Below are 23951 nucleotides of genomic sequence, written 5' to 3'. Positions count from 1 at the left end.
CTAATCTCAGTGGACGATAATTATCTGTTATGTCCAAACAATTTTCTTTTAGTTTCCCTGCTGGCTAGATGGGAATAAATAAATAAATAAAAATACACTTAGAAATAGCATGCATGACAAAGAAATGCTCACTTTTACATTGTAAATATTTGTTATAAGCTAGGATTGAAGCAACTTTTATTGAAATATGCTTAAATTGGTTTGTATTCGGGAAGTAGAAGACAGTGTACACAATGTACCTGCCAATATGAAGCTGGAATGTGGGAGGCTGATTATAGCTTAGCATAAAGACAGGAAACAGGAAGAAATGGCTAGCCTAGAGCTAACCAAAGCTAGCAGATTGCTCCCATCTGCACCCGTAAATCTCACAAAAGGGATAAGGGGTGTTAATTTCTGATCTTTAAAGGTGCTGGTAGGACAATTTTCTTACCCTTTAACTAGGTTGTTCTAGATGTTAAACCCCTTTTTTTGTCTCTTTTTTTTTTTTTTTTTTGTCTTGCTCCTCCTGCAGTCTTATTTTGAACTTGCTCACAAGATATGTTTTGGGTACAACCATCTCCTATAAATAATAATTTTGATAATCCTTTATTAATTCTTTGCATTGAAAAGATAAAACCCAACATGAACAGCCACAGATTAGGAAGGTTAAAGAAAAACAAACAAGTGTCTTAATAAGGTTTATGGCCATCACATGCAATTAGAAAGGTTTCAGAGCACTCTGAGTCTTTGTGATTCTCCAGCCTGCTGGAACACTATAAACACCATTCATCCAGAGGATTTTGCCTCATTTGGTGTGTTGATGGTGGTGGGGAGTGCTATGTATGACGTAAATTCAAAATCTCCCACAGGGCTTCATTAGGTTCAGATTTAATGTCTGTAGGGGAGAGCCAGTAGACAAGCTGACCCATGACCTTTATCTGGGCGATCTCAAACACTGTTTGTCATTTGACCCTGAATTTAGTTAGCATTTTCCTTTTTTGTGGGAAAGAAACTAAAGTCTGTCAAAATCTTCATGAGTATCCCAAGTATCATTATCAATTTTGTGTCAGAAGCTAATTATCTCAGGTTTAAATGTCATCACATATGTTCATGGAGTCCCATTGTACAAAAAGGGGTGACTGCATTACTGAAAGTGGAGCTCTGATTTGGTAGAGTATGCAATTTTCACCACGGCATCGGGTTGAGCTCGCACAATATTATTCCAGGATAAATATGTAGTCTTAATCCTGTAAAGCCTGAACCATGAAATAATTCCCATAAAATTCTATTTTTATAGTGTTTTTTGAATCTTCTGACAACTTTTTTTTAAGGAAATCAAATGTAAATTTGCATATCTAAGTTTTGACTTGTAGTCAGTACACTCAGTGTTATACAGTTTAAGTTCATGTAGCATCATCATAATGAATAACTGACATTATATTTGATGTTGTATATGTCGCTTAAGATTTTTCCAAGTGATAACAGTAGAAGAAGAGGCAGGGGCTCTACTTTCTTTTTCCCCCCAACGTAGACATCAGGATACATTTTCTCAAAAATTTCTAAGAATTTTGCATTTTAAGTAGCATTTATGTTACATGTTGGTGTTTAACACCTCAAAACTGAGTAAGTTTCCATTTGTTTCTTGAATCTTTGCAGAATCACTTGCAACTTTAGAGAAAATAGTTGTAAGACTTATTTAATAATCAAATCATTATTATCAGCATTATCAAGGGTTCAATTATCAATATTTCTTTGAGTATTTTATTTTTTTAGCTCTACTTAGAAACTAATTTCTCTGATGACTCATTGTCCCCCTTTCATGTGGTAAGCTGATCCACGAAACCACTCTTTTGGACCTTGTATTTAATTGTGTGATTAACTTAGGCTTAGTTCTAAGGTTTTAATTGATATGAATTTATGAATTTTCTGAATTTGTTGTTTTATTTTTGTCTCATATTTCCTTAGCTTTTGACTTATGGCAAAAAGAAAAGTAATTTGGATTAATTTTAAGTTAACTTGCACATCCATGGAGGCATTTTACTCCTGGAAACCGTTCCTCCCATCAGGACACCGTAATGTACCCTTCTACATAACAGGACCACTGGGTCCCTTTACTGTTGGAGCTAAGGTTTAGGTTTTTCCTTTAATTTTTCACTCATCTCCAGTTTTGACTGGATCCGCTGTCCTTATTCTGCATTGAGTTCTTTTCCTTTTTTAAGGGCCCAAACACCATCATGATCTGCATGGTAATCCTGCTCAACATCGGCCTGGCCATTCTCTTCGTTCACATTTTGTCATGAGACATTTTCCACCTCCTCAGGTAATAAACACACCATCAAAATGTACTCAGAAGAGGCGATGCAGTAAAAATAAACATGAATCCACTAATATCAGTTTGCTACAGGTTAACAGCAGTGTCAGAGAGAGATGGGCTTCCTCCTCCTCCTCAGTAAAGACCAGAGATCAAAGACAACACTGAGGAGGAACAGAAGCCTCACGCAGACCGCTGCAGCTCCTAGGATGGTTTTTGTTGATATGACTTCGTGAGGCTCTGCGAAGCTCCTCTCTTTCAAGAGGTTAGAGAAACTGAAGGACATTGAAGGGCTGGCACTGTTCAGTGCATCTAAAAATGATTTGTTTAGAGGAAAAAAAAAAATTGGTGGGTGAATGGTAGGTTATGTCCCGGTGATGATGCTGAGGAAAGAAGGGTGGCACTCAAGAATTCAACTTTTTCACAGTGTGTCATGAGCGTGTCAACATTTTTGCAATATGGCTTTTAAATAAACACTTAATTGGCATTCAGACTATCTGGATCTCACAAGAGTGAATCAGGCACATAAGACAAACCCACCTAGATACGTTTTTAATCGCCAGACTGAATATTCTCTCTATAATGCCTTGAACTTGATTGTTTAGACACAAAAACTACAGCAGATGTGTGAAGGGTTTGGGCGTGATAACTGTTACTGTCAGGAGTAGGGATCTCGCGTGTGTTGAGTCTCATCAAGAAGCTCTCCGAGTGGTACTGTAAAAAAAAAAAAAAAAAGGGGTTTATTTACTGGCAACATTTTCAAAGCGTTGTGAGTTTCTGCAAAATCTTTGAGACTGTGGTGTACTACACTGTGAAGTTTTCAGTTTTCACTGGGATTTATGTGCATTTCCTGTCATTCTGCTGCTTTGCTTTGGGGAAGCTGATAAACCAAATAGAGAAGGGAAAATAAGAAGCTTATGAGTGCCGCTGCTGCTGCGTAGGTTCCTGTGGTGTCGTGCAATGCTGTTTAGCACCCAGGCAGCTTTAATACAGAGTTGTGCAAGTTTTGCAAGAGGAAAATGATGGCTGGAGTTTATCTAATTTGAAACTGTCACTGTATGTTGTTGTAAGGTTGCTGGATCTACATAATTATCTTGCAGCAGGGAGTGGGTTGGGTTCATTATTTTATGTGTCAGTGTAGAAAACTGTCCACTGCTTTATTTTCAGGGCCTGTTGTAAGATCAGCTTTTGTACACATGAGAACACTTTGTATGCATCTGTGTTTTTGTACCTTTTTTGAAGTGCACATCTTTACAGCATTCAAAATATTCTGTTGTAGGATTTTGGGGGGAGGGCTCATTAGTACAATCAGAAGTTGTAATCCTAAAATTTGTTTCCCAAATGAGTCAGATTACCTCATGTTTGTGAGATGGAGGAAAATAGAAAGATTCTTAACTCCATGTCTTATATTGAGAAGAAAGCTTTTATTTTCTTAACCCAGTTAGGATTTAAAAGGAACAGAGTTTTAGCTGCAGTTTTTTGTTGTTGTTTTTTTTGCCTTTGAGTTTGCAAATGTACACACAGACCACTAGTGAAAAAGTCTACAAGCATATAAAACTGTTTTGAAAGTAGTAAAAACCAGTTTAAGAAATTCCCCATTGTGGTTTACCTGTAATCTACCAATGATTCATACCAGTGTCAATGCAAATGTGGAAGCCACTTTATTTTTTCTGTTTTAGAGCAGAAATACAGCTGAAGTCAAATTAAAAACTTTTACACTTGTGAATCTTTTATTTTTGATGATCTGTAACAGCTCCCACTGTTAGCTTTGAGATTTTGAACGTACTCGTCATCATTCATTACCCTGAAGAAATCCAGTCTAGTAACAGAAGAAGAAAGTATTTTTAAACACCACCTGTCTGCCAGCATGAGACGCCCTCTGTCCCTGCCTTGCGCCACAGTGAATATCACACCCAATTTTAAACCAAGGCAACGTTTGGCCTTGGTGGTTCTCAGTCAGGCATGTCAAACCTCATCCGAATGGTAAATATGGGTGTAACAATCCTGAAATCTACACCAAAAATCAAACAGTGACAATAGATCATTGTACTGTCTATTTGGAAATTGTTCAGGTATGGAGAAAATGGACAAACATCAGAATAGAGGGGGTTCTGCCAGCAATAAAGACTTTTGTTTTTTGTTATTCCTTTCACATATAGTTCCTTATTACAGAGCACTGGACTGGAAAGTGAAAAATAAACTCAAACCAAGTCTTTTATTCTGTGATATTAAATGGAAAATGAATCAAACAGAATAGGTTTCCACTAAGATAACGCTATATGTAATGCAAGTGCCCTCACATACACACAGCCTCTCCTCCTCTCTGGTGGGTTCTCTTTGTCTGGTTGCTGATGTCCTCACCTTTCGTACCAAAGACTTCTGTATTCTTCCCAATGTTCTGTTATAAAACTATAAATACACCTGTTTTGGTAAATTGAAAAAATAATTTAATGCCAGACCATGAACAGAATGTAGATTGAATAATCCAGCTCAAGATCTGAGCCAAAACTGAGGTGTGAATTGAGCCATGATCAAAGGAGAATTGTCACACTATTAATTGTGATATCACCATTCTAATGCCTCAGGTCAGGTAAAGTACCTGCAATAGTTTGAAATGTCAAGCACTTCAACATGGTGTTGAGTCAGCATGTGTGGAGCATCACTGCCCTCAAGTGACTAGAAAGGAGTATGAGTCCCCATGCTGGCAACATCCGTAAAGATAGATTAGGTCATGTTAAAAGTACACAGTGGATAAAAGTATTTGATTCCAGCCAAGACATAATTTTGTTTTTTGCTAAAACTGAATAATCTGAAAATTATAAAGAAATTCTACTATCCTGTAATTCATTAGCACAAATGGTGCGTTCAATTAAACTTTATGAAACTAGATGGTAGAGATTAAGAGAAGGAATATGCTAGCACTTAATACTCTTCTCCCTCATCGTCGTCTACCACGCTGTCAGCGCCCACCTCCTCATAATCCTTCTCCAGAGCTGCCATGTCCTCTCTGGCCTCAGAGAACTCTCCCTCCTCCATACCCTCACCCACGTACCAGTGAACAAAGGCACGCTTAGCGTACATCAGATCGAACTTGTGGTCGAGCCGAGCCCAGGCCTCTGCAATAGCAGTGGTGTTGCTCAGCATGCACACAGCCCTCTGGACCTTGGCCAGATCTCCACCAGGAACCACAGTGGGGGGCTGGTAGTTGATGCCAACCTTGAAACCAGTGGGGCACCAGTCCACAAACTGGATGGTGCGCTTGGTTTTGATGGCAGCAATGGCAGCATTGACATCTTTGGGCACCACGTCACCACGGAACAGCAGGCAGCAGGCCATGTACTTGCCATGGCGAGGGTCACATTTCACCATCTGATTGGCTGGCTCAAAGCAAGTATTTGTGATCTCAGCCACTGAGAGCTGCTCGTGGTAAGCCTTCTCTGCAGAGATGACTGGAGCATAGGTGGCCAGGGGGAAGTGGATACGGGGGTATGGCACCAAGTTGGTCTGGAACTCTGTCAGATCAACATTGAGGGCACCATCAAAGCGGAGGGAAGCAGTGATGGAGGACACAATCTGACCAATCAGCCTGTTCAGGTTGGTGTAAGTAGGACGCTCGATATCGAGGTTCCTACGGCAGATATCGTAGATGGCCTCGTTATCTACCATGAAGGCACAGTCAGAGTGCTCTAGGGTGGTGTGGGTGGTCAGGATGGAGTTGTAGGGCTCCACCACAGCAGTGGACACCTGGGGAGCTGGGTAGATGGAGAACTCCAGCTTGGACTTCTTGCCGTAGTCGACAGACAGACGCTCCATCAGCAGGGAGGTGAAACCAGAGCCGGTGCCACCGCCAAAGCTGTGGAACACCAGGAAGCCCTGAAGACCAGTGCACTGATCAGCCTGAGGACAGAGAGGAAGACATGACAACCAGGCATGAGTTACTTCATTCAATAATTTAATTCTTATATACATTTTATACTAGCTGCTTTGAATTCACCCACCAGTTTGCGGATCCTGTCCAGAACCAGGTCAATGATCTCTTTCCCGATGGTGTAATGTCCACGGGCGTAGTTATTGGCAGCATCCTCCTTGCCTGTGATCAGTTGCTCGGGGTGGAACAGCTGGCGGTAGGTACCACTGCGCACCTCATCTATGCAAACAACATTACTTTAGTTTTGCTTTAAAGATTTTTTAATTTTCCTACATTATTGTTCAGCGAGCGGTGATGACACTTACCGATGACAGTGGGCTCCAGGTCCACAAAAACAGCTCTGGGGACGTGCTTTCCAGAACAAGTCTCACTGAAGAAGGTGTTGAACGAATCGTCTCCTCCTCCAATGGTCTTGTCACTGGGCATCTGTCCGTCCGGCTGGATCCCATGTTCCAGGCAGTAAAGCTCCCAGCAGGCATTGCCGATCTGGACACCAGCCTGACCAACGTGCACTGAGATACACTCACGCTGTGGAAATGAGATGGAAAAGCCATTTATTTGGTGACCTCATTTTTGACTTATTATCCAAAAATTACATTGTTAGACCTGCTCTTCAACTAACGTAAAGTTACCTGGGGGAATATGGCTTCATGATTTAGGACTGTGATTTCAGCAATAGTGGAATTTTAGTATAGAACATTAAAAATATTTAATCGTTCCATCAGTCAGCTATGTAATTTGTCCCTTGCAACAAATGAATCCCACTTGAGAGAATTCTTAACACTGTTAATGCTTTAGCGAGCCAAGTTGAACTTGAAGTCAGTTTTCACTGTCACTTGCATAGCTCTCTTAACCTAATTACATCGCAAAGGTAACTTATGCGGAAGTCAGGCCAGGTTATGTTTAGAGTTTTGGTTTAAGGGTGAATTCATCACTGATGTAATTTTTCTTCTGAAGTAACACCTTTTATTTTAAAAGGTTAAACCACATCCTACCAACAAAGGACCAGTCACAGAAATTTGCCTGTATTCAGGAATGTCAGCTTTATTTTTTCTATCATTTGCATCTGATTTGAGAAGTCGCTGCTCAACTAATCCATTTTGGTGCAGAAGAGTCAAATGATGCACCAAACTTGCCTGTTGTGTAAGCACTCACAGACCCTGCAGAAGGATCATAACCACTGTCTGATAATAATCTCCGACTCTGACTTAGTTGGTTCTACAAAACCTAAAGCCTAAGGTTGGAGAACATGGTCTGTAGTACATCCTCCGGTCTCTCACTCTTCAGTAGTGACATCAGTTTTTGGTTTTGTCTCAGCTTTAACTTTCTTTAGACCCTCTTACATCAGAAACATTTTCGTCATAAATTAGCAGGTAGACACTGGAAAGAGATCACATCGATCACGGGAGAGAGACGGATAGATGGCAGCGTGTGCGCAACTTTTTGCGTATTTGGGGAGCGCACCCGCGCGCTATGGTCGCAGTGGCGAGAGCAATCTACAGGAGATGGCGACAGATTCAGGACGTTCAGAATGTGTGGGATCTTAAAAATTCCGCCCGCTATTTGCCGCTTTCTATAGTCCGAAATCGCTACTCCAATTTACATAGCCTGTCCGCTACTCATGTGGTCACCTGAGGCCTTTTACGCTCTGAACTAACAACCCTTTAGAAATATGTCGCATGTGAGCCAGGACAAGACAATCGAGAACAAACAAGTGCACATCAGAGTTCAGCAAAGCAAACACAGCTGTAGACAATGAAAGACTTCTTTACAAAAAAGTAGCCCATACACGCCCAAAAACATTAAAGACATGAGAAGAAGAAGAAGAAGAACAATTGAGCTTCAAGTGAGTTGGTTTGTTTGTAGTCTGCGGTCGCAGGTTCATAAAGGCCAGGATCCTTCAAAGAGTTGTTAGTCATGGGAATGCTTCAGCCTGAAAGCAGGATGACCTGTTGACAACTGGCTCAGTGCGCGCACAAGAAGCCGGAAACGGACACAAGCAAATAACTTGAATTTTGGATGTGTCCTGTCATATCGCACCAAAAATACAGTCAGGACAGCGTAGTCTGGTTAACAGTGTGAATTTTATCCTTTTAAAAATGAAATTGGTGTTGCTAAATCCTGCTGATACTTCCGGCTAATCTCAGTTAACGGTCTGCCACCTGATTATTGACTATTTCAGTAATGATTTTTGATTAAATCGACACTTAATAAGAGAAAAAAAATTTACTCACCATGTTTCCTGAAGTCAAGAAGTTTCAGAGCCGAAATGAGGAAAAAGAGGAGAAATTAGTTAATTCCTACAAACAGGCTTTTATGAATCCTGTGTAAGAGATAAATGACCAGCTCCTGCTACACGGTGGTTTTTATAACCCTAGATCCTCCGGAAACAGTCTGCTGGATCTGATTGGTTTGATGTCGCATGAGACCTGCGCCTATTGGTTAAAATGGACCAGACGGTAGGATGGAGATCTCTGCAGGTGCTTTCTTACGATTTCTTAAATATTTGTGGAGTACAACATGGTTTTAACAACTTATTAGGGCTATTTCATTATATGAAGAATGGATATGTTACACTTCCATATGAACATTTGGCTTTTATAGACTTCAGAATTATAAAGAAACATTATGAAGATCTAACATCTGGGCTTAATGGATCTGGTCACTTGCCACCTATTTGCAAAGAACACTGATTCGTCCAACCAGAAGGTTTTGCATTAAGTTGTCCAAGCGATGCAGGAACGGAAGAAAGGAGTCCTGATAGTGGGATCTGGAACTTCTATTCTCAGGTTTGTGTGCACCTCTACCTCAAACCTCAACTAAAAGCTCTGATCCAGAGCGGTTTTAAATAATAGCCTTGAGCCAGAGAAAAGTATGTTGGAAGTTGAGTAGCCACCAATCCTGGAATTTTGCTGATTTTTTTTTTTTTTTTTTTTGTTCCAGGCTGACTTCAGCCACCTTCTCACTCCTCTTCTAACAGAGATACCCACAGCACGCAGGTGTGAAACTAAAGATGGGCAATAATACTGCCATTGTGGCTGTTGTTCAGGATTATGTGAAAAGGTTGGAAATTCAGTGGAAAGGTACTAATGATGCAGATTGGGGAATTGGGTTATTGCCTGGAAAAGAAGCTAGATGAGGTTGAAAAACAGCAACAAGGATGTGAGAAAACAGGTTATGGAAATCTCCTCATTTGCTGATTCAGGTATGTTTAAAAAGGTCTTTGTTCCCCATCATCTGAATGTTACCGATACACTTTCCAAACTATTTAAATAGGTTTTATGGTTGAAGGAACTTAAAATAAACATCTGCACTAAGTTACTCGAGTAAAAAGATATCAAAGCTCAGGCTTAGTGCTAATACAGTCATAAAGATCACTAGTATGACTGAAGACACTGATCCTACACTTTGTCTTTGGAGCTATAGTAAAAACAGTCATCCGTCAGCTCATGTAGCTTTAATGCATGATCTGGCAAGACAATCGAAAAATAAATAAAAATGGGGTGAGAAATTCTGCAGTGTGACTCCAACTTTTCTAGTATGTGGTGAATTAATTTAGCCACTTGAATGCTTGTAGTTAAGGATATATGTTCGTCAGATAGTTTAAAGTTACATTTGTTGTGTAGCCTGTAAATGTGGCCAAATTAGAAGTTTATTAAAGCCTCCTGCAGTAGACCTGCTGTTTTAAATGTAATGTAAATCCAACGGGTTTTTCTGCTTTGCATCTTTGTTTATAACCTCTCTTTTATGGATCTGTTACGTGACTACAAGTATAGCTTTGAACATCAGAGTTACATGTTTCTTTTATTTGTATTAATTTTTATTTCAATTAAGTTTACTTTCCACAGCGTATTGAGTCATTCTGTTTCATTTTTATTAATTGAAAATATTCAGTTTCACTGTTAGCTTTATATTTTAATGCGTATATAAACATTTTCAGGTTATGTAGACATCCTTGTCTCAATAAACTGATTTACAAATTTGACCTCATCAAAGACCAAAAATAAGATTTAGTGTTTATTTTTATTTTAGTTAATCTTGTAAGTGCATTATCATTTTAGTTAACCTTCTTTTTAGTTTGTATTTTTGTTTCAGTTCATTCTTTTTCTAACACCTAGTTTCAGTTTTTACTTCACTTTTAGTACCTATAATAACCTCCTGCACATAATGGACTTGAAACAGTAAATTGATGTGAGCCAAATCCACCCCTGTGAAAGCTGGGTTCCCGCCCAGTGCTTATGCTCTGGCACTGCCCCTGCATGAAGGGCTTCTCTCAACGCAGATGTCCTTGGCTGGTGGACGATCTAACTTATCAGGACATACGTGTGGAATCAGATTTTGGCCTCTTGTCAAGCAGGGGTGCACCGAGGGGAAGGAATGCCAGGTGGCAGGGTGCTGTTGCCATTATTGACAGCATGAAATTTCCTGCTGTATAACCTACATTTTGGTTACCCCACATTCTGCCTTTAGGCCTCTTTTTGGTGACGTTACACGTCCACTTCACAGGTTTAATAAGAAATAAGTTGTATGAGGCTGCTGACATTCAGTTTTCTATACTTAACAATATTTCATCTCTTACAGTTCCTGACAAACTTATATTGCAGTGTCGGGGATATACATGACAGTATAAAAGGAAATAATGCACCATTTTATTAGAAAAATATTAAAGTCCAAAAAGCTAAAATTGCCATTGGAATTCATCTTTTAAATCCTTTCTATTACTTGGAGTCTCTGAAATCTGGGCTATTTTCTGCTTTTCTATTTTTTATTTCTCATCCATCCTATAGAACTACTGGAGGTATGAGCAGAGGTGGCAGCAGACAATATGAACGGGGGCATTTTGCTGAAGTCACTTTGTTATTCCATTAAAAATAAATAATCATCATAAAAAAGATTCATGTTTTAAACCTTATACACAGAAAAATATAGGCAAAGTTATGAGAGGGCAAACATATCTGTCTCAGATTACATACGGAGACAAAGCTGGAGACAAATGGGAGAGAATGTTTTTCCAGAGTACACCACTCACTAAAACATTTGACTGTGCTCACAGTATCCTCGACACATTTACATTTTGTTTTGCAATTTTCAAACAGTCCTGCTTTAAAAATAGCTGTATGACCTGATGAATGGCACCTTTATTGTTTTATAGATGTGAGGGGTACTTCAAAGTCTGACCCATCTGCTCATTGTCCTCATCAGTCATGGTGGTTAACACGATTCACCGTAAACTGTAATTAAACTGAGCTCACACTGCAACAACTTATCAGTTACATGATTGTTTAAGTTTCATTACAAAACTGTATGAACTGGCATAACTTAGTTGAGGTGTATCGGTAGGATTCAGCTGAGGTGCACAGTGACTTGTGGGCATAAGCCTGGACTGCCACTTCAGTAATGAGAAGCACTGTACCTCACAGGGAAATGAACACCTCCAAATCATGAACTGAAATGGATAAAACAAGTGGAGCACTAACAACGTGAGTGTGGATCAGCTTCAACATGTTGATTCAGAACATCTGTGGAGCATCACTGCCCCCAAGTGACTAGACTTTAATCAGTTTTACTTTCAAACACTGTTAGTAACCACACAAGAAACCTGTTAGATTATATTAAACCACAGTGGGTCTTGCAGGGTTTGGGATGTAGAGCCTCTACAGATGGATGCTGATGAGATTAAAAATGTGAAATCAAGTTATGAGATCTTTATTAAGTGGGGAATTTTGAAAGGTTAACATTATGATTGTTCTGACCTAAAAGAAAGGATCAACCCTTTGTGTGATGGATGGGCTTTGCAGATTTTTGGCTTCTAAAGTGGTGCGTACCAGAAAGTATTACAGCATCATGTGAGCACTTTAATTCCACACAAGTTAGATTAAGCTCTAATAACTGAAATTCTAAATTTGATATCCAGTGCCCTTTATAGTATTTTAAAAAGAAAAGACAAATTGCAGTCATTGAACAAACTTTATTTATGACAGAAATAAATGGCACAGGACCATTAAGTCATTTAATACTCTTCTCCCTCATCATCCTCTCCCAAGCTATCAGTTCCCACCTCCTCATAATCCTTCTCCAGAGCTGCCATGTCCTCTCTGGCCTCGGAGAACTCTCCCTCCTCCATACCCTCACCCACGTACCAGTGAACAAAGGCACGCTTAGCGTACATCAGATCGAACTTGTGGTCGAGCCGAGCCCAGGCCTCTGCAATAGCAGTGGTGTTGCTCAGCATGCACACAGCCCTCTGGACCTTGGCCAGATCTCCACCAGGAACCACAGTGGGGGGCTGGTAGTTGATGCCAACCTTGAAACCAGTGGGGCACCAGTCCACAAACTGGATGGTGCGTTTGGTTTTGATGGCGGCAATGGCAACGTTGACATCTTTGGGCACCACATCACCACGGTACAAAAGGCAGCAGGCCATGTACTTGCCGTGACGAGGGTCACATTTCACCAACTGATTGGCTGGCTCAAAGCAAGCGTTTGTGATCTCAGATACAGTTAGCTGCTCGTGGTAAGCCTTCTCTGCAGAGATGACTGGAGCATAGGTGGCCAGGGGGAAGTGGATACGGGGGTATGGCACCAAGTTGGTCTGGAACTCTGTCAGATCAACATTGAGGGCACCATCAAAGCGGAGGGAAGCAGTGATGGAGGACACAATCTGACTGATCAGCCTGTTCAGGTTGGTGTAAGTAGGACGCTCGATATCGAGGTTCCTACGGCAGATATCATAGATGGCCTCGTTATCTACCATGAAGGCACAGTCAGAGTGCTCTAGGGTGGTGTGGGTGGTCAGGATGGAGTTGTAGGGCTCCACCACAGCGGTGGACACCTGGGGAGCTGGGTAGATGGAGAACTCCAGCTTGGACTTCTTGCCGTAGTCGACAGACAAACGCTCCATCAGCAGGGAGGTGAAACCAGAGCCGGTGCCACCGCCAAAGCTGTGGAACACCAGGAAGCCCTGAAGACCAGTGCACTGATCAGCCTGAGGACAGAGAGGAAGAGATGACAACCAGGCATGAGTTACTTCATTCAATAATTTAATTCGTATATACATTTTATACTAGCTGCTTTGAATTCACCCACCAGTTTGCGGATCCTGTCCAGAACCAGGTCAATGATCTCTTTCCCGATGGTGTAATGTCCACGGGCGTAGTTATTGGCAGCATCCTCCTTGCCTGTGATCAGCTGCTCAGGGTGGAACAGCTGGCGGTAGGTACCACTGCGCACCTCATCTATGCAAACATTACTTTAGTTTTGCTTCAAAGATTTTTTTAAATTTTCCTACATTATTGTTCAGCAAGCAGTGATGACACTTACCGATGACAGTGGGCTCCAGGTCCACAAAAACAGCTCTGGGGACGTGCTTTCCAGCTCCAGTCTCGCTGAAGAAGGTGTTGAAGGAATCGTCTCCTCCTCCAATGGTCTTGTCACTGGGCATCTGTCCATCCGGCTGGATCCCATGTTCCAGGCAGTAAAGCTCCCAGCAGGCATTGCCGATCTGGACACCAGCCTGACCAACGTGCACCGAGATACACTCACGCTGTGGAGAGGGGGGGGAAAAAAAAAAAAAAGTAGTCATTCATTTGTTATCCATTCTATTTTTTTAATCCCAATAGTAGCTGAAAGCTACTCATCACATGTTGAGGCCGTCTCTGGAACTAATGTGAGAAATGAGGAAGAAGAAAATAAATAAGGCTCTTTGTTAGCAGTGGGATGCCACAGTCATGACTCCCCTGAGGCTGATAACATCTGAGCCCTTTAGAAATATCACATGTACATCAAGCAAAGCAACAAGCAAATCTTTTGTGTCGAGAACAAACATTTTCACATCAAACCAAACAAAAGACAAAAAACCCCATAAACTTTAAGTGAGCTGCTTCTGTTTGCTGAGTCTGTGGCTTCAACTTCACAAAGGCCGGGCCTCTTCAGAGAGGCGCTAATCAGAGGAATGCTGCAGGCTGACCTTTGCCAACTAGGTCAATGTGCGCATGAGAAGCCGGAAACAGACAGACGGGGCAGAACTTGAATTTGGGCTGTGCCTCGTCACGCTACACCAAAAATACACTAAATGTCTGTTGAACACTGGGGTTGGTTAGCAGCCTGAAATGATAACTTCTTATAGCTATTAAAGTAACGACTGAACTTAACGACCCTTTCAGCTGATTTGAATTACCGGCTACCACGTGATATAACTTCAGTTTGAACTTAATTGTAGGAAAAGACAAAAAAAAACCCTTGACACTCACCATGTTTCCTTGTGTTGATAAGTTTCAGGATTAAAATGAGGAATAGGAAGCGAGAAAAACGTTAGCTCCCACAAATAGGCCTTTATGAGTCCCGTGTAAGAGGCAACTGACGCGTTGCCTCTGGGCGGGGCGTTTTATACTCGCTCACCCGCCGGAAACGCTCCGCTGAATCTGATTGGGTCACGTCACACGAGCCCTATTCCTATTGGTTAGATTATAAGCGTCACGTTCAGCCTGACACGGCACAAACTTTTCAGGAAGGTGAGGCAATCCCAGCTGCCAGCAGTGTGTTTCAGGCAGGAACTGTGCTTTTTTTCCCCCAGTGATTTCACATTTAAGTTTTTATTGTCTGTTTTCACTCATACTTTACAGCATCTACCAAATATGATCGGATACATTGTAAGAGAAAGACATGGCAATTAAAGTAAACAGAGAAAAAGATATGTTTTCACGAGGAAAATAACTTTTTAAACCCCTATTTGGAAGCAAATTAAGGTTTTAGGCGGTTTTTTAATATAACTGGTGATTCTATACGTGCCGGTTTTATGTACAAGTGCCTGGAGGAGATTCATCCCGGCTACAGAATGGTGAGACTTGCATCTTGGAGGGTGGGATATACCTTGAGTTCCCCAGTCCTGCTTTATTTAGTTAAATGACATTCAGTGAGTATTATAAGCACAATATAGAGTGTTGGGAGAAGTATTCAAATAAAGAAAATGACACTTAGAAATCCACTCCAATAGACTCCCTCAAAAATAAGGGCAGCATTATTGTCAGCAAAATTTAAAAAAAAAAAAAAACCTTTTGTAAGAAAAGAAACTTGTCATCACATATGACATTATTACTTAACCAGACCTGAATCATTTTGGTGCTGCGGGCTTGTTTTTAAATATCTGTGTACCTCTAAACAATGTCGATTTATGTCTCCCAACCTGGTGCTCGGGGTCCAAAGAGTCACAAGCAAGATTTATTTATAGAACACATTTCAAAACAGCAGCTTATTCTTCTTTCCACAAAACCAGAAGCCTGAAAAAGTAAAAACACAAACATACTGACTTACACAAAAAGTAAACATGGAGGGTAATATTACATTAAGTCTATATTAAGTCTTGAGCCGTTCTTTTTTCTTTGCTTTGTTTCCCCTGAGCTGGGCTTCTTGTAGATTTTTTTTAAGTAACAATAGAGCTTGAGCAATAATTCTCCAGACTTTCCTGAAGGTCTTTCAAAGTTTTTCTTTGGGCACTGGCTGTTTTTTTCACTCACATTCAGTCCAGTCCATGTACCTTATTTTCCTTTATTTGTCCAGTTGGCCAATAGGGGAGCAACAGTTACAACAAATACAAATACCTGATCAATTTCAGAGGAATTTCTGTTTGTTTATTAACCCACTTAAAACTGACCTGTGAGGATTCAAGCATATCGAAGTAACTCACTTATTATTTGTTCCAGTTTCAGTGGGGGAATAAAATGCCAAACATTCACTTAGACAGATATAATATGGTATTTATCACCAACAGGTGATTCCCATAGAGTTAGCTGAATATTTAGCAAATGTGTTTTTAAAAAAATTATAGGAATTGGACAAGTGGTAGACAAAAGAAGAAAAAGCATGCTTAAAAACTGGCAAACTGAATAAAAATGTCTGAGCTTAGAGAAAACTACTATCTGAAATGGCTCCAAGACACTGCTTCTTTGTCAAGGGTAGCAAGCCTAAAAGACTGAAAATCAATATACAACTCTACTGAAAAAAATCCCATCTGACCACTTTAGGAATGAGCTGATATTTTTACTATTAGCATATTTAATTAAATGCATGCAAAATATTTTTATACTATATGGATATTTAGGTCCCAAGCCTAAATTTAGGTATTTTAAGATGATGTCTTCTAAGTTGCATTTTTGCCTTTTCAGTGAGTCTTCATTACTTTTAAAGGGAGAAAACGTGAAAATGTCAAGCCTGAAAATCACATCTAAGTTCTGTTTAAAATTACAATTACATTTACAACCCCTATTCCACAAATCTCAAATTTTAAAGGCAAGTGAAAAAGGGCTAGAATTTTATTTTGACCCAGAAGAAGTCACAGCTACAGCTGTGGCGTTGTGTCAGAGCAAGCAAAGCAAAGCAAAGTAAGCAGTGCTTTGTTCAGTTAGTTCAGTTCAGTTAAATAAAATAAAAAAAATAGGCAGGCAGAAATTAAAATGTCCCAAAGTGAAAGCAAAGTCTCTGCGTCTACCCTGTATTAAACTGCCATCTTGTGGCACAGTCGCTTCTTGCTGTTTAATAAACTGAGCAGACAAAGGCTCCACAAACTCTTTCAGATTAGTATTAGTATCTCAAACTTACTTTTTCATTAATATTTGTAATCCTCCTGTGAATACTGGCAGTTAACCATGTCACACAGTGCTCAAGCCTTTTAATTCAGCTGTAATTTTTATGTATCGATATATTTTATTATGCTTTTTAATCCTTTAATCAAGTAGTTGAGCTGCTTTTCTGAGCTCAATAAAAGCTGTTTTGGAGGTATGTATTCCTCACAGGACAGCCACTACAAACATGTTATTTTATGGAATATGATAAATCACTGTAGATAAAACAGAATGCAAACGGTTTAAAATGAGCTCGACATCTTAACATCAGTATTAATCCCTATAACACTAACAGGCATCCTTTTTCATCAGAATAATTACTTTATGTACAATTTGTCTGTAATGCAATCATGCCAAAAAAGAAAATAGACTCTTGAAAGTTCTAATGCTTGTTTTATGCTTGAGCTGTGATAGTGGGAAGGCAGGTAGGCAGGTAGTTATGGAATGCTGAGAGTGTTTGCTGTTGATGGAGGCAGTGTGAAAAATATGTGTTACAGCCGGTCTGTGGGCTACTCTTGTTTGTTGGTCCATCAGCCATCTGCTGAGAACAACAAAGTGATAACGTGCAAGGATCTGAAGAGGAAATAAGTATTGAAAACTGTCCACCGCAGCCACTGTTTGTACTTTTCATGCTTTAATTTTTTATCTTTAACATTCGTTTTATGCTTCATCCTTTCCCAGTCCGCTGTTGCTCCCTCCTCCATTCCGGCCCATTTGTAAGTCATTCAGCACTCAATTCAGTGATGTGCAGTTGGAAACACATTAGTGGTGTGTAAAAACCCCTTTTCATCCACTGTACACAGACAGACACATTACTGGGACCATAAATCACGCTTGAGGCTTTACATATCGGGTGATAAGACGAGGTCTTAAAAGCAGGTAAATGCAACCTCAGATGAACGACACATCATTCATTTAACAAAAAATGGAAAAACTACAGATTGTTTGGAAGGGGCTGCCATGATCTCTAAAAAAGAACACGACATCACAATTTATGTTAGTATCTGAACTGTAACAGCCCTTTGGACAAACAAGACCAAAGTGGAGATGTTTGGCTACGATGCACACAATCGTATTTGGTAAAAAGAGTAAATCAGCACAAACATTAACTGTCAGCATGGCGGTGGAGGAGTGATGATTTTGGGCTTTTTTTGCAGCCACAGGACCTGGGCGCCTTGCAGTCATTGAGTCGCCCATGAGCTCCTCAGTATATCAAAGTATTCTCGAGTCAGATGTAAGGCCGTCTGTCTGACAGCTTGGCTAAGTTCCCAAACACAGCAGCAAATCTACAGTAAATGTGCTTTTCAGCCCTGAACATTTCATGTGGATATCTCCTGTACTTCAGAGGTTGTGGGGCTAAAAATCCTGGAAAAAAAAAAGTTCACCTAACCTTATTTATGTACTTTGTACCTTTTGTAACTCCAGATGTTTTTATAAGGTCAGGATAAGCTGTTGCTTGGCTTCATTAGATACAATAGTAAAGTAGGAGGTCAGGTGAGAATGCTGCCCATCTGAGGTTCCTCTTATAGTTTAATCTTATAGTTCCTGCGTGGACTTACCAGACCTGAAGAGTAATTCACTACAGCTGTCAATTCAGTATTTTTATTTTAGTTGTAGTGGAATACTTTTGGCTGCAGCCTTATTTTCCATGAGGTTGTCACAGCAGATGGATCCACATATTTGCTTTAGCCCAAACTTTACACCGGTGGCTGGGTTTGTGTGTCCTTCCAGTCTCACACAATGGATCTATTGTGAGTTGAAGGTTTCAGTTTAACAGTTCATACTATTTAATTATTAAATTTTGAAGACCGCATTGTAAACCTCAGGATCCTCATTACGGTCTAAAGATTTGTCACAGTGCAAGGATTCCTAAACTGTGGGCTGGGGCCCCCTGGTGGACCATAAAGGTACTGCAAGCGGGCAACAGCCAAGTTATATATTTACATAAACATATTTATTTATATAAAAACTTAATCAAAGGTGGTTAGTTTATGATATTATTCATTACTTGACCTAAATTTACTGCTTTTGTATTAAAGTTTGTGGCAGGTGGGTCACACGGGCTGGTGCTATTACAGTTGTCATACCTAAGCTTTGAAAGAGTCTTCCTTTGTCATTCAGGTCGGCTGAATCACTCAGATATTCAGCAGGTGAATTTTAAACACCTGCTGAAAACTGATTTTCTTAGCTTGACTTTAACTATTGAAACTTCAAGCAATGGTTCACACTAATATTTAAAATCTGTATTTATGAACAGTAGTTATAAACACGGCGGTAGGATTTATGTATCGATTACAAGAAAAAAGATTGGAACGCTATTGAGAAAACTAATCAGCTTTTTACATGCTTGTTTAAAAACATATGAATTTGAAACATCTTAAATTACATGATTCAAACCTTTTTGTGCTACTTACTCATGACTAATATGTCGTAAAGTTTCTGAATATTTAAAAATCATTCTGAAAATATCTTTTTGAATATCACTGAATATTTAAAAGACAAACAGTTAAACAGTTTTTCATCACAGAGGTTTTATTTAGAGCATAGCCAAACTTGACATTTCCAAGGGTTTAGAACTGAACAGCCAAAATGACAAAACATTTGTATTTGGAATGCTTTAAAGGAAACATTTTAGTCAAATATTTCTTTTTTAACTAATGCCTTCAGGTCCCTTTCAGTACTCCTCTCCTTCCTCCTCTCCCTCACCCTCAATGGAGTCAACTCCCACCTCCTCATAATCCTTCTCCAGAGCTGCCATGTCCTCTCTGGCCTCGGAGAACTCTCCCTCCTCCATACCCTCACCCACGTACCAGTGAACAAAGGCACGCTTAGCGTACATCAGATCGAACTTGTGGTCGAGCCGAGCCCAGGCCTCTGCAATAGCAGTGGTGTTGCTCAGCATGCACACAGCCCTCTGGACCTTGGCCAGATCTCCACCAGGAACCACAGTGGGGGGCTGGTAGTTGATGCCAACCTTGAACCCAGTGGGGCACCAGTCCACAAACTGGATGGTGCGTTTGGTTTTGATGGTGGCAATGGCAGCGTTGACATCTTTGGGCACCACATCACCACGGTACAAAAGGCAGCAGGCCATGTACTTGCCGTGACGAGGGTCACATTTCACCATCTGATTGGCTGGCTCAAAGCAGGCGTTTGTGATCTCAGCCACTGAGAGCTGCTCGTGGTAAGCCTTCTCTGCAGAGATGACTGGAGCATAGGTGGCCAGGGGGAAGTGGATACGGGGGTATGGCACCAAGTTGGTCTGGAACTCTGTCAGATCAACATTGAGGGCACCATCAAAGCGGAGGGAAGCAGTGATGGAGGACACAATCTGACCAATCAGCCTGTTCAGGTTGGTGTAAGTAGGACGCTCGATATCGAGGTTCCTACGGCAGATATCGTAGATGGCCTCGTTATCTACCATGAAGGCACAGTCAGAGTGCTCTAGGGTGGTGTGGGTGGTCAGGATGGAGTTGTAGGGCTCCACCACAGCAGTTGACACCTGGGGAGCTGGGTAGATGGAGAACTCCAGCTTGGACTTCTTGCCGTAGTCGACAGACAGACGCTCCATCAGCAGGGAGGTGAAACCAGAGCCGGTGCCACCGCCGAAGCTGTGGAACACCAGGAAGCCCTGAAGACCAGTGCACTGATCAGCCTGAGGACAGAGAGGAGATGACAACCAGTGATTATTTTATTTAATTTGTCTTTCTGAAGATAAAGTTGAAACAAGCTGCTGTAAATTTAGCCCACCAGTTTGCGGATCCTGTCCAGAACCAGGTCAATGATCTCTTTGCCGATGGTGTAATGTCCACGGGCGTAGTTATTGGCAGCATCCTCCTTGCCTGTGATCAGCTGCTCGGGGTGGAACAGCTGGCGGTAGGTACCACTGCGCACCTCATCTATGAAAACAACATTACGTTAGTTTTGCTTTAAAGATGTTTTAATTTTCCTACATTAGTGTTCAGCGAGCGGTGATGACACTTACCGATGACAGTGGGCTCCAGGTCCACAAAAACAGCTCTGGGGACGTGCTTTCCAGCTCCAGTCTCGCTGAAGAAGGTGTTGAAGGAATCATCTCCTCCTCCAATGGTCTTGTCACTGGGCATCTGTCCGTCCGGCTGGATCCCATGTTCCAGGCAGTAAAGCTCCCAGCAGGCATTGCCGATCTGGACACCAGCCTGACCAACGTGGATGGAGATACACTCACGCTGTGGAGAGAAGAAAACAAAGCGATAAAGGGGGGGGGGGGGGGTTTAATTTAGCTGTAAATGTATTCATTTATTTATTTATTTATTTATGCAAAAATAAAATAATTTATTTATGCAAACAAAACAAAGGACAAAACTGTTCAAAGTGTTTTTCTTCATTCAGTTGTTTTGGGTGAGAGTCACTTTTACTGATCCAAACATGTTCTTTTATTAGCAACAACTAGTCTTATTTTTTTCCCGCCCAACAGGTGCACTGGATTGTGTCTGGAACCTCGTTGCTATGCGACAAACCCTTCACTCTGGCAACCGATGACGTCGGGGCTGTTGAAATTCGTTGGGAAGCGTGAATATTAGAAAAGGTTGAGCCGTTAAAGGAGAAAAGTTTAGTCAAGGAAGCAAGGCAGCCATAGTGGTAATGCCCACGGGCAGGGCCGGCCCGTGGCATAGGCCGTATAGGCAAATGCTAAAGGCGCGGTCCATCAGGGGGCGCCACGCCAGTGCCACAAATGTTGAAAAAAAAAAAAAAAGTTGGTACTATTATTTCTACATACAAAAAATAATCCCACGTTAATTAAAATGCAAAGTAAAGCTTATTTAATAGAAATATTATTTGTTACAACAAATAATCCCCGCACGGTGCGCCCCCTCCCTTCCCGTATCATGGTTCCTTTTGGACGTCACCACATCAAAAAATCAACACAAGATGTCAAAACGGCCAAAACTGTCAGGTGCCCAGGGAAGAAAAAAGAGAAAAGAAGAGGAGGAGAAACGAGAAAAAGACAGAGGTAGGTAACGTTAGCCTACATGAAATTATTTGTCTGAATGTGATAGTAACCTAAATTTTTAGCATTAAGCTAATGTTACATGATTCGCTAATTGCTAATCAATAAATAGCTAGTTAACTGTTTTAACGTCAGTTAATATTGTGGAGGGGGCTAAATTGTTATGGAAAATAATAATGTAACGTTAGGTAATTACAGTACTCCCACCTTTCCCACCATTCCTCATTTGTATTCATCTTTTAAGCAGGTGTTTTTTGTTTACATTGTTATTGCCTTCTGGTTAGCTAACGTTTACCCTGCAGGTAATAGTCACTTTTCCACCCCTGTATATATTATAGTTGAAAGCCTAGTTGTTAAAGTGCACATCATTAGTGTTAATTAAGCAATATCACATGAGAGGGAATGCTGTTTTTTAATATGAGCACTGCTGTGATTCGGTCAAAGATAATCATAACATAACATTCTCATATGATATTATACTGTTACTTTGCATTCTGCTGTTCAGCATTTCACTGTAATGATGACAATAAATTGAATCTAATCTAATTTGCATATCAGTTAACATCATACATATATCTCTTTGGTTTTTCATTTATATTATATCATTTCATTTTATTCCTGGAATCATATGTTTTTATTATTAGACTTTAATACTCAGTGGTGTCACATACTCCTCTCTTCAGATGCACTGTTGAAGTTTCTAAATCCCACCCCTGGGCCATCTACCGCATCTACCGCCGCTGCCTCCACTTCAGCAGCACAACCCACCAGTGATGCAGCATCAGCAGCACAACCCAGCCATGATGCAGCAGCATCAAGCGGTCTTCCTGTTGCCTTATTTATATTGTATTTTTAATTTATTTTATCCAACTTGTTGACACGTTTTATTGTGTTTATGTATGTAAAATTTATTGTATTTCATATATTCATTTTTTACTTTTTGTATTCATTTATTTATTCGTATATTTTTTTATCTTGTTAATTATTCTGATTGTGAATTTGCTTTCTTTAAGTAAAAAAAAAAGGTCAAAGACAAAGCTATTCAGTTTCTTGTGAGTACATACACTACACTGCCGATGTAGGGGGGCGCCACCTAAAATCTTGCCTAGGGCGCCAGATTGGTTAGGGCCGGGCCTGCCCACGGGTATTGATTTCACAGCATAATAACTGCATGCGTTGAACCACCATTCAAATGTGGAAAAATGGCTCAAAAGTTTGCCAGTTTAGCCCCAAAATGCGGTTTTGCGCCCCCCCCCCCCCCCCCCCCCCCCCCACAAGTTACGCCATCTTTGCCATCAGAGAATTGATCATTTTAATTCAGTGTTAGGTCTGTCTATATGTTAATGCCACTGATTTCGACTCATCACTGAAACTAAACCGTTATAACAGAAAATACTACTAGGTTGCCGGCTGTACATCTGCTAGGTGGCTGGCTGTGCATCAGTGCGGTAACTATCAGCCCGGGAGAGTCCGTTACTCGCATGCATTTTTAATGGCTTGCCGCGCTGACAGGGCATTTTCATCCAGTTTTCCCTAAGGATTGGGTTACTGTGGGTGTGGGGCATTCTTTTTAAGCTGATACAGCTTAATGCCATTCTCCCTGCCAGTGCCGTGCCCTTACAGCCCGTCGCGGTCACGACTAGTGATGACCGGGGCTTTTGTCATGCCAGTGAGAGAATAAAATACCGCAGAGTCACCGGCTGGACTGAAGCCTCCATTATTCCCTCTGTCCACCCCTGAAAACCTCTTTTGTTCGGTCTGCCCGCCACGTCCCCCAATTGAAAGGCGTCAGAGCATCTCCCCATCTCAAGCTGGGACTAAAACCCCCCACACTACACTGCAAGAAATTGAATATCTATATAGCAAAATCAGCCACACAGTTTTAAATCCCACTTTTCATTTAAAGGTAAAGCAAACCTCCGTTATAAGAGCTCAACTTACAAATCACACCCACCTTCTTCTTTTTTTTTAAGTGTGCCTCAAGTATGGCCTGTTAACAAAGCTTTTTTAAAAGTTCTTACCATTTTGTTATGTTATAGTCGCGGTGGAGGTTGGCAGAAGCTCCTCGATAAGCAGTCTTACAATTCGACTGTTATGGGGTCGATGTAAGAGATAATGGCGCACATG

At 40.9% G+C, this 23951-nt stretch overlaps 2 protein-coding genes across 6 annotated transcripts in view; one reads left to right on the top strand and one right to left on the bottom strand.

Annotated features, from left to right (window-relative positions):
* The window catches only part of jph2 (junctophilin 2), a 27391-nt gene extending 23375 nt beyond the window's left edge, over window positions 1–4016 (top strand). Inside the window, exons 5-6 of one of the 2 annotated variants that reach the window (XM_026153340.1) lie at window positions 2199–2299; window positions 2384–4016. In XM_026153340.1, coding sequence (XP_026009125.1) covers window positions 2199–2279 — 81 coding nt within the window. In that variant the 3' untranslated portion in view covers window positions 2280–2299; window positions 2384–4016. Of the gene's footprint in view, window positions 1–2198; window positions 2300–2373 lie in introns of both variants that reach the window. The other variant, XM_026153343.1, reaches the window with a different exon arrangement.
* Window positions 3927–23951, bottom strand: LOC113012909 (tubulin alpha-1A chain). 4 transcript variants are annotated; one of them, XM_026153347.1, is made up of 5 exons: window positions 23846–23951; window positions 20820–21042; window positions 20585–20733; window positions 19563–20489; window positions 12167–12276 (listed from the first exon to the last, which is right to left on the bottom strand). In XM_026153347.1, exons 1-5 carry the CDS (start codon window positions 23846–23848, stop codon window positions 12229–12231), a joined length of 1350 nt encoding a protein of 449 aa, XP_026009132.1. In that variant the 5' UTR covers window positions 23849–23951; the 3' UTR covers window positions 12167–12228. The 4 variants fall into 4 exon arrangements, with proteins under 4 accessions (XP_026009133.1, XP_026009132.1, XP_026009131.1 ...); XM_026153348.1 differs by lacking the exons at window positions 12167–12276; window positions 19563–20489; window positions 20585–20733; window positions 20820–21042; window positions 23846–23951 and adding exons at window positions 3927–6187; window positions 6289–6437; window positions 6524–6746; window positions 8453–8470; XM_026153346.1 differs by lacking the exons at window positions 19563–20489; window positions 20585–20733; window positions 20820–21042; window positions 23846–23951 and adding exons at window positions 13305–13453; window positions 13539–13761; window positions 14468–14582 and having other exon boundaries at window positions 12167–13203.

This window comes from Astatotilapia calliptera, chromosome 20 (genome assembly GCF_900246225.1).
Source record: "Astatotilapia calliptera chromosome 20, fAstCal1.2, whole genome shotgun sequence".
NCBI lineage: Eukaryota > Metazoa > Chordata > Actinopteri > Cichliformes > Cichlidae > Astatotilapia > Astatotilapia calliptera.
Note: the sequence above shows the minus strand (reverse complement) of the source record. Positions and strands in the feature narration are given on the sequence as shown.

Coding starts and splice junctions, on each gene's coding strand:
- LOC113012909 (XM_026153345.1), bottom strand. Junction 20,734..20,819: donor CCTGGAGCCCACTGTCATCG/GTAAGTGTCATC, acceptor TTGTTTTCATAG/ATGAGGTGCGCAGTGGTACC. Junction 20,490..20,584: donor TGGACAGGATCCGCAAACTG/GTGGGCTAAATT, acceptor CTCTGTCCTCAG/GCTGATCAGTGCACTGGTCT.